The 10,055-nt window shown below is 36.4% G+C and overlaps 2 protein-coding genes across 2 annotated transcripts; one reads left to right on the top strand and one right to left on the bottom strand.

Annotated features, from left to right (window-relative positions):
- The first annotated feature begins 1,070 nt into the window (after positions 1-1,070).
- Positions 1,071-6,574, top strand: LOC136200445 (WD repeat-containing protein ATCSA-1-like). Its single transcript, XM_065990821.1, has 9 exons — positions 1,071-1,419; positions 1,508-1,768; positions 1,878-2,037; positions 3,386-3,564; positions 4,072-4,315; positions 5,005-5,159; positions 5,261-5,350; positions 6,080-6,148; positions 6,271-6,574. The coding sequence occupies exons 1-9, from the start codon at positions 1,270-1,272 to the stop codon at positions 6,310-6,312; spliced, it is 1,350 nt and encodes a 449-aa protein (XP_065846893.1). The 5' UTR covers positions 1,071-1,269; the 3' UTR covers positions 6,313-6,574.
- Positions 6,575-7,508: 934 nt separating this feature from the next.
- Positions 7,509-9,572, bottom strand: LOC136200884 (increased DNA methylation 1-like). Its single transcript, XM_065991383.1, has one exon. The coding sequence runs from the start codon at positions 9,512-9,514 to the stop codon at positions 7,679-7,681; it is 1,836 nt and encodes a 611-aa protein (XP_065847455.1). The 5' UTR covers positions 9,515-9,572; the 3' UTR covers positions 7,509-7,678.
- Positions 9,573-10,055: the final 483 nt, after the last annotated feature.

Here is a 10,055-nt window from a genome sequence, read left to right on the forward strand (position 1 = left end):
GGGGATCCGAAACCGCCACCGAAAAATCACCGCAAAATCCCCGTACAATAAAATAAAATATTATACATATATCCAAGATAATTAGTATTTAAATGTGATTAAAAAAAATAAGTATTGTGATCATTTAACTTATACTATTATCTACATCTATAACAATTTAATTTAGTTTTACTGTTGTTCTTGGTATACCACATTTGTTTAGATATATCAGTACTGAATGCTTCCTAACAAAAAAAAGCACTAAATGCTGAGTTTTTTTATTATATTAGTACTTTAATTTTGTTTTATTGCTACTATTAGTATACAACATGTATTTAGATATATCAGTACTGGTAATGAATGCTGAGTTTTTTTTATTATATGAATATTTTAATTTTGTTTTATTGCTACTCTAAAGTTATATTTTATAATTTTATTTTATTGCTGCTCTAAACTGATATTTTATACTTGTAACATGTGGTGAGTTTTAAATTTGGGGATTGAGTAATTTTTTAATTTGGAATTTTTTTTGAATTTTATTTGGGGATTGAGGATTCCCCGAAACCCGTGGAGAACTGTGCGGGCGGGTGTGGGTGCCAAAAAATCCCCGAACATTTTTTTGGGGAATCCCCAAAAATGCCCCCGAAAATATTCGGGGCGGAATGGGGGATGCAAAACCGCCCCCGCCCCGCCCCGTTGCCACCCCTAAATAAAAGGCAATCCAGCCTTTAAAATGAGATGATAATTTTGGTATTTTAAAAATGTTGCCTTTGATTTTTTGGTATTTTTCCCTTAATAGTGTTTGGCTTTTTAGTAATAAAAATGCTGTTTTTAGGTGAATAATGAATTCCCTAAAAAATAACGATTAGCAAACAAAATTAAAAAAAAAACTCACTATAGAAGTCAAATGGAACATGGATGAAGCACTATTACTTCTAACAAGGCCCAACTTTATCTCTGATACATACTAATTAGAAGGCCCAAACTATAATTGGGCCGAAGTTTTTATAGGGAAGAGAGGTCCGGCCCATTTATATTTTGACCCTTTGATAATATTTATACAAAGACTACAGATTACAGAAAATCAAATCGGAAGTGAATACATAACAGCAAGCAACAGCCAAGCGCTGAAAGTGCACGGAGCTGTATAAAAGTCAAATCGAATCACGCCCTCTTCACCTTCAACTATTTTCTGGTTGAATCCGAATTAAACAAGTCAGCTTTCAATTCGCTACAGAAGAAGAAGAAGAAGTGAAGCCCTGTGTTTTTGAGGCTAAAGATGCCTCGAGAATGTGGAGGGAAATCAGAGACAGAGAAGCGGGCAAAACCCGCCCTTTTTCCTTCACGAATCGTCTTAAATCCACCCGGATCGCTGATATCCAAATTTCAAATTACAAAGACATTGTCTCCCCTCATAGAGGCGCCATCAATTCTCTTCAGGTAAATAATATGTTCAATTTTCTGATATTCCGTGTTTTCTGGAGTTTCAAATTGTGCGACAACTATTCTTTTCTGATGATAAATTCAGGTTGATTTGACAGAGGGGAGATATTTGTTATCGGGAGCATCAGATGCATCAGCTGCTGTTTTTGATGTTCAAAGGGCAACAGATTGTGAGGGAGGAGGACTTATTGCCAAGCACAAGTGCTTATTTCATGTTGATAAGCAGAACGAGACTGGACATAAATATGCCGTGTCTTCAGCTATATGGTATCCCGTGGATACAGGGCTGTTTATTACTGGTTCTTATGATCATTACATTAAAGTTTGGGATACTAATTCCACTCAGGTATGCTCTCCGTGGATGTTCACGATGGTCTTTTCATGTTTACTTGGAAATGTAGCGTTGCTGCTTAGTAATTTGTTACTTATTTGTTTGTTTTCTTAAAATATCATAGGTGGTGATGAATTTTAAAATGCCTGGAAAGGTTTATAGAACAGCAATGTCTCCATTGGCAACGTCTCACATGTTGATTGCAGCGGGAACTGAAGATGTTCAAGTTCGACTTTGTGATATTGCTTCGGGTGCATTTGCTCATACACTTTCTGGACATCGAGGTATGCTCTTGTTTTTGGTTTTACTCATGCTGGTTGGACTCAGAATTTGTGATCATCAGTGGATTTAGTGATGCCATGGGGTATAATAAGTCTTCATGTAGTTTAGTCCGGGTTAAAATCTTAGATTACCTGTATATCTTGTCCTTTTAATCTTATGTATGAAAGTATTTTCCCTTTCTCGGACTGATATTTGGAGTGTAAGTTTAGCGGCCATAGGAGTAGGGAGGCAGGGACAATCACCCTAGATGGGAGAGTTGTTCAGGCCTCGGATTGCTTCCGGTATTTAGGATCTATTATCCAAACGGATGGAGAAGTAGATGGAGATGTTGCTCATAGGATTAAAGCTGGTTGGTCGAAGTGGAAGAGTGCTACGGGTTTCCTTTGTGACCCCGACATGCCTAATAGATTGAAGGGAAAATTCTACCGGACGGCAATTAGACCAGCATTGTTATATGGCACGGAGTGTTGGGCAGTGAAACACTGCCACATCCATAAGATGTTGGTGGCGGAGATGCGTATGTTGAGATGGATGTGTGGTCATATGAGAAAGGATCGGGTGAGTAATGAAATAATTAGGACAAAAGTAGGGGTCGCATCTATTGAGAATAAAATGAGAGAAAACCGACTAAGGTGGTTTGGCCATGTGAGACGTAGAGCGCTTGATGCGCCGGATAGGAGAACCGAAGAGTGGCAAAGGGATGTAGTGGTGAGCGGTAGGGGAAGACCTAAGCAAACTTGGAGGAGGGTGATCGAGAGTGATATGAGTTTACTGGGAATTGAGGAAAATATGGTAGTGGATAGGACGGAGTGGAGGGAGAGAATTTGTGTCGCTGACACGACTTGATTTCACGGTTTTATATGATGGTTCATGTTAGCCGACCCCAAATCATTTTGGGACTAAGGCTTTGTTGTTGTTGTTGTTGAACTGATAGAACATTTAATGTTTTTTTTTATTCAAAAAAAAAGTTGCAAAATTTTGAAATCTTGGTGTATCTTTGTTGTGACTGAAGGACTTAAAAGGTTGCATTCCATGTTCTTGCATCAGGAATATAACTTGCATAGTTATTTAGTCGATAACCTAAGACTTAAGATCAGAGGACCTGGACCAAATTATCATTACATGTGGTGAGCTCTTACAGTTTCTTTGTATTATAGCACTAGGAGATAATGGGAGACAGACAGTAAAGCTGAGGGCAATGGGATTCTATGTAATCTTTATCATAATTGGACCTTTGCTTTACAAGCCTTATGTGCTAAGTCATTTGAATTTACCCACAATATATACTGTCTCTATCTGTAGCTAATAAGTAAACTACGATAAAGGAAATTGCTGTTTCTTTGATGGCAGATGGTGTTATGGCAGTAGAATGGTCTACTTCAAGTGAGTGGGTTTTGGTTACTGGTGGATGTGATGGTGCCATACGTTTCTGGGATATACGACGTGCTGGATGTTATCATGTTTTAGATCAATCCCATTCTCAGCTTGGAAGACGGCCGCCAGTACTTCCACGCTCTGTCTCAAATAAGGTCTTGTAGTTATAAATTTGTCTTGTCTGTTCCCAAGAAAATTCTTAGTTGCTATTTTCGTATTTTGATCTTGTGCAAATTTAATGCAGACCCATGCATGAAGAATCCTTCATTGCTGTGCATTCAGATTCCACGAATAACCATTTATCTGTGAACTTCATCAATACTAGTCTTACCCTTTTCTACTCAATCCTATTTATCATAATTCCCAATTTAGTTTATTATTAATCTGACCCCAACTAGTTGGGATTAAAGAGTTTTTTTTTTTTTGGTTTCAAGAATGGAACTGCTCTTGTGATTATAAGAAGCTTGGGCATGGCATTGCTTGCATCATAACTTGGAATCTGAAAGACTGAAAAATAATAAGTTTTGTGACTAGTCTATTAACAGTCATCAAGTGCTTCTTGCATTAGTCATAGTTGCTATTTATTGCAACCCACCCTTAACCTGTCCTGTAGATTGACTTACCAATTTGCCGTCATTGTTGCATCTCTAAATAATATTTAGGTTTCAGTGCCAAAGACCTTAGCAGCAGGTCAAAGTTCATCTTCAAAATCACGAGCACCCCAAAAGAGATCAGTTGGTGGGAAGGGAACAAAGCAATCTCCTCTTGGTCGAACTCCAGCCAAGGGGCCTGTCAAGCAGAGATTACATCCTGGGATGTTATCTAGTCAAGATCGTGCAACTGCCCATTATGGTGCTATTACTGGTCTCAAAATAACTGAAGATGGAATGTATCTTCTAAGTGCAGGTTGGGTTATTTTCATCACCCGAAGTCGACATTGTATGTGAAACTAAGATCATACATATGATAGTTAGTCAGAACCATATACATGTGATATCAAGACATTACATGTACCTGCAATAAATTTGTATTAATGGCTAATTTGAACTTTGAAGGTTTATTAAAGCCCTTCTGGAACCAAACTCTAATACTACTCGGCTTCTTCATTGAAATTACAGTCCTTAAAATCAAGAAATTTGTAATTGACAAGAAGATACCCAAACCATTGATACGATCACCTTAAATCCTTTGATATATTTCAAGTATTATGCATTTTGAGAGTTCTTTATAATAATATTTTGTAGATAGTGGTTTAAGTTAATTAAAGAGTTAAAGAAGAAAGCATCTGCTTGAAGTTGTTGCTGTCAAAACAAAAATATTAGGTCAGTACAGTTTGCAGCGGAAAGGTTATGTAATGTTATCTTAAATAGTGATTAGAAGGATTAACTTACAGTCTTTCTTATTGGATCTCAGATCAGAAGCAGCTAAAAATTAGTTAAGGTTCTTTGCTTCCATATTGTATGTTATGTTGTTAACCATATGGGTTCTTATTTCCTTAATAATTTGTAAAATATTTCATGAACCTTTAAGATTTACGTTTTTGTAACATTTCTTCTTTCATTTGTTGCTTGACTCTCTGTATTCCTGATTTGCAGGATCAGATTCACGAATGAGGTTGTGGGATATAGAATCTGGCTGCAATACACTTGTGAACTTTGAAACTGCACGACTGCAAACTAGCAAGGCAATCCAAATGGCCACGACACAAGATTCATCTCTTGTTTTCGTTCCATGCATGACAGCTTTGAAGGTAGATATCCTTTCTGTGGCCAATTTTGGTATAAGATATTATATTGTGAATGGAATATGGATATATTTATATTATCTTGACTGTTGTTTTAAATGCTTTAGGCATTTGATATTTGGTCTGGTATGACATCTATGACATTTCGTGGCCATTACGAGTATGTGAATTGTTGCTGGTATAGTTCACAGGATCAGGTGCAATCTTACTCCTACATTTTTTTTTCCTTAAGATTCTTCAAGTTGTTTCTTACGCAGTAGACAAGGCAGTATTTGTTATGCTGTCAATGCATTCTGGTTTGGAAATGCTCCTTATGCCTTACTGAACATTGGCCTTTAAAATTCGTGGATATCATGTACGAACTCAATATCATGATTAATTCTGCTGTAGCTATTATACAATTATTCCTGGAGGCCTAGATAATGTTCATCTCAAGGCAAAAAGATGCTTGTGGTTTCACAAGTTTTGCAGCTTCCATCAAGAAAAAAGGATAAAATGGGGAAGAGATGACCTGTGTTTAAGGTTGTAGTGGAAATTCTTTCCTTAAAAAGTTATTACTCCCTCTGTTTTGTCTTATAAGATTTTGGCACTTGGATTAAGAAAGTCATGAAAATGTCTTAATTTTAGTGTTGCTATACTAAAATACCCCTATAGATTTGTAAAAATCGATTAAATGTTCTCTTGACAAGTATTTTAGAGCAAAACAATTTGCTAAAAGACATGTATTTGAAATCTGAGGGAGTAACAACTGAAAAACATATGAAAAATAGGATTGTGCTGCTTGAAAGGACAATAAATGAGGAAGTTCTTTTGCCTTGAATTTTCTGATGTATCACTGAAGATGTTACTGCGTTTTATGTAGAATTTCGTTATACTGTCTATGGCTATCTCGCTTAACTGTTTTTACTGATTTATTCCTATCTCAGGAAATATACACCGGTGGCAATGACAGACAAATTCTTGTCTGGTCCCCATCAAGATTGATTGACGAGACGGTATACCTCTACTGATGCAATTTATAGTTATCAAATGTTATTCCGTGTAGCAGAAAATAGTTTTTAGGCATTATAGCTGCAATTGGCTGTTTTCTTAGTGAACTTTTGATACGGAAATGCAGGACACAGGGCCAGCTCAGGATCAGGATAACTGGAGCGATTGAACATGGATTTCAGTTCCAGACATTTGAGCTTTCTTTCTTGCACATTGTTTTAATTATACTCTGTACTTGCTGCGTTATTTTTCTTCAGTTGCCCCATTTTCCTTTTCCTTTTATTTTTTATAATAATGATCTATGCTTCATATGTATACTCTAAAACTTCTTCTTTTTCATTCTCTAAAAACTTTTTATATGTAAATCATTTTGATATTTTATTCAGTTCACATGTAGACACCATATATAAAGTATTCATGTGCTGTTTGCATCTGCGATGTAAAATTTGTCATCACACTGTATCTGAAATTATATTTTAATTATATTTTCTTGCATTATTATATAAATATAAATCTTCAATCAATGAAGTTGCCTATAACATTATCTTTTGACGAGAAACGCTTGTCTGTTTTATTGGAGGCATTTTATATTATTAACCCTGTGAGTGAAAAACTAGCCAACAACAGCATCCAGAATTTAAAATGATTAAACATAAAACACATGGTAAACACAAAAACGCATAATGATTAAACAATTAGAAAGTATACCAGTACTCAATAATATAGAACAAGCAAGAATGGTCCCTAGCGCACGAAGACAACTCTTTTTGATCTAAATCATCTGTCTAGATTAATCTAGATTTGAGCTGAATAGATCCCTCTCATGAGATGTAGATCTATCATCAAGTATTTTAATTGCTTTAATGATTTTACTGTTACATCTCAAACATTGCTAACCAGTTTTTTATATTTAATTAGCCCTTGTTTGGGAGGAGATTAATGGGAGTAAATGGAAGTAATGGAAGGTTAAGTATTAAGGTTAACCTTGTTTGGGTGTTATTTTTTGAGAGTAAATGGAGGTTAATGGGGTTAAATGTTTACTTCCTCTAACCTCCAAATTCTAACCTCCAAATTGGGGGTTAATGGGAGTAACGTAAACTTTTTTAAAATTTCTTATTTTTGCAGAGTAAAGTTAACCTCATTTACATATTTAAACTCCCAAACGAAGTTAAACATTTAACATCATTTACATAAACTCTCAAAATGTTAATTTTTAACTTTCCTTTCCACCACTTCCTTTCCCTTTCCATTACCTCCTTTAACTCTCACCTCCATTAACTTCAGACAGAGGCTTAAGAAGGTAGAAAGCCTAAACCTGATGTTGATGTTCAAATAAAATAAACAGAAGAATCCAATTGTGTCGGTTTCAATGAAACATGTAGTGACAAGTAATAAAGATAAAGCAAAACGACAACGTTATGGCTCCAATATCTTGTACCAAAGTATGGCATTGTCATGTAAAGTTTAGACTGAAACACATATATACAAAAAGACATATACAATGATAAGGTTAGGAGCTGATCAAAATCCAAGCTTCATTGAATCTTCGTTAATACCTTGTGACACATAACGGTCCCCTGGAAATCAAGAAAGTTGTATTGAAAATACTGTTTCCTATCAGCATCTGTCATCTCCGAGAAACCAAAACCATCAGTCCATGTCTGCAAGGTAGTAACAGCAGAAGGTAGAACTAATTTTTGCACACCCAGTTTAATCAGCTGCTTTTCAAGCTCGCCCATCAACTTCCTACACATTCCAAGTCTTCTATAGTCAAATCTGGTGGCAACAAGGGGAACCTCTGCCACTTTCTCTCCAGAAATCCTCAAATTCGCAACTGAAACTGGTTGGTTATCCTTCTCCACAAGGATTGTGTAGAATCTGCGAAAATTCACTCGATGAAGATCAGATGCTTTACTGAAAATGACATCTTCAACAAGATCTCTTCCTGTATAGAATTCTGTAACTGGATCAAAGCACTCGTGCATCACTTCAAGTGCCAGATTAAGTTTGTCATTCTCATAACTCTTAGGCCATCTTCTTTTCAATAATGTCCAAGTCAAATTATCTTCCCCTATCACAATTGATTGTCCCAGGAGATTTTGCACATTTGAATATATATCTCTGCATTTGTTACTGCAAAACCAACCAGGATTTTCCCTTTCCCAGTCCATTCCTCTATTCTTTGCACACCCAACATGAACCTTTACTGGACATTGCTCACACCTAAGAACATAACCATCTTTTCTAACAAAACTGTTATTGAATTTCCTGCAGCCACAGTAATCACAACAGCAAAATGGGCAAGACCAGTGGCCAAAAGGAACATCCTTCATATCAAGGCAAATTTTGTGAAATGCTGAAGGACAATCATCACATAAAATTAAATCACCTTCTTGCCGACAAATAGAGCACATATAGTCACCAACCTCTTCATGTAGGTCCTTATTCTTCTTTTGCTTCTTCTTCATCTTCTTCTTCTTCTTCTTCATCATCTTCTTCTCAGTGTTCTGCTTTCCTTTGATCTCCAGGTCCAGGTCCAGGTTCAGCTTCAGCATGTTAGCTTTAGTCTTCTTTCTGAGCATATTGCTTGGTTTTTTCTTAGGGAGATTGAGGTGCAATGTAGGAGATTCACCTTCCAATAGCCTTTGGCAATCAGCTAATGATCTTCCATCTTCCAAAATAATATTCGCAGCCGGCCTGTGGTTTGTGCTACCGGCATGAGCTTCAAATTTCGTTAAGGCAAATATTTTCCGGCAACAGTCGCACTCAATTCCATCACGAGTTATTCTCCCTTCCGTCAATTTCTTACGACTTTTAGTAGGCCTGTAATGCACTTTTGCGCCCTCCGCCACCATATTGTTATCCATCAGACTACACAATATGCCCGGGCCAAAATTACGATGTCTAACAGGCTTTGATTCCTTGCAAGATTTTTCCTCCTCTTCCGATTTCAACTCAGTCAACTCGGAGGACAACGAGTCCGATGATTCATTATCATCTTCATAATCATCATCATTATCGATATTCTTCCTTTTTCTTGGTTCAATCTTAAGGGAATCAAAGGCAATAGACGACGAATTGACGATATCATTGCAAAGAAGATGAAGGGAAAGATATACCTTACCGCCATTAGGAGATGTATAGCGATACCTAAAAGATTTCCGATCACCCAATCGTTCAATCTTCCAATCCAAAAGAACGAGCTGTTTCCTGACGAGAAGAGTGAGATGATTGTCTGGCTTTTTGCTTACAGAGAAACAGTAAGCATAGTCTGCAATGGCGGTAGGGCTGAACACAACTGCAGACAAAGATTGAGGGGAAAGAGGTTCCCATTGTGGTTTCGTTAGAATTGTTTGGGATTCTTCTTCCATGATCGATTTTCAGCCGCTGAGTCTTACGCTCGTTGATCTTGATTATAATTAGGTATTTATAGTTTAGGGTAACCTTCTTTTCTAATTGGCCATCCGATACAACGCGGACTCTTTTTCCTACTTAACTAAGGTTTTCTTTAATATTTATTTTACACGAATATTAAGTTACGTAGATATTATAACTTTTAGTTTAGATTTTTAAAATCGTTTCTGATAGTTTTATGTCAATTTTGTAGACATATAATCCATCAACTCTAATCTATTCCTCTATCGTTTTTTCATGAGATTGTTGTAAGAAGAGTGTATGATAATGGTTCATGGATGTTTGATAATAAGATTCTGATTATACATAGAATGAATCAACATACCATGGATTCATGTCTAAAAGGATGTTTGTGCTTATTGAAAATCATGTAGGAAAATTTATCATCTCTAATCCCAATACATGAGAGTATACGAGAGTTCGAATATCTATAGATGTCCGAAAACCGCTTATCAGGAGAATGAAGTTAAGATGACCAGTTGGAGACGGGTTATGGGC

This window comes from Euphorbia lathyris, chromosome 7 (genome assembly GCF_963576675.1).
Source record: "Euphorbia lathyris chromosome 7, ddEupLath1.1, whole genome shotgun sequence".
Lineage (NCBI taxonomy): Eukaryota > Viridiplantae > Streptophyta > Magnoliopsida > Malpighiales > Euphorbiaceae > Euphorbia > Euphorbia lathyris.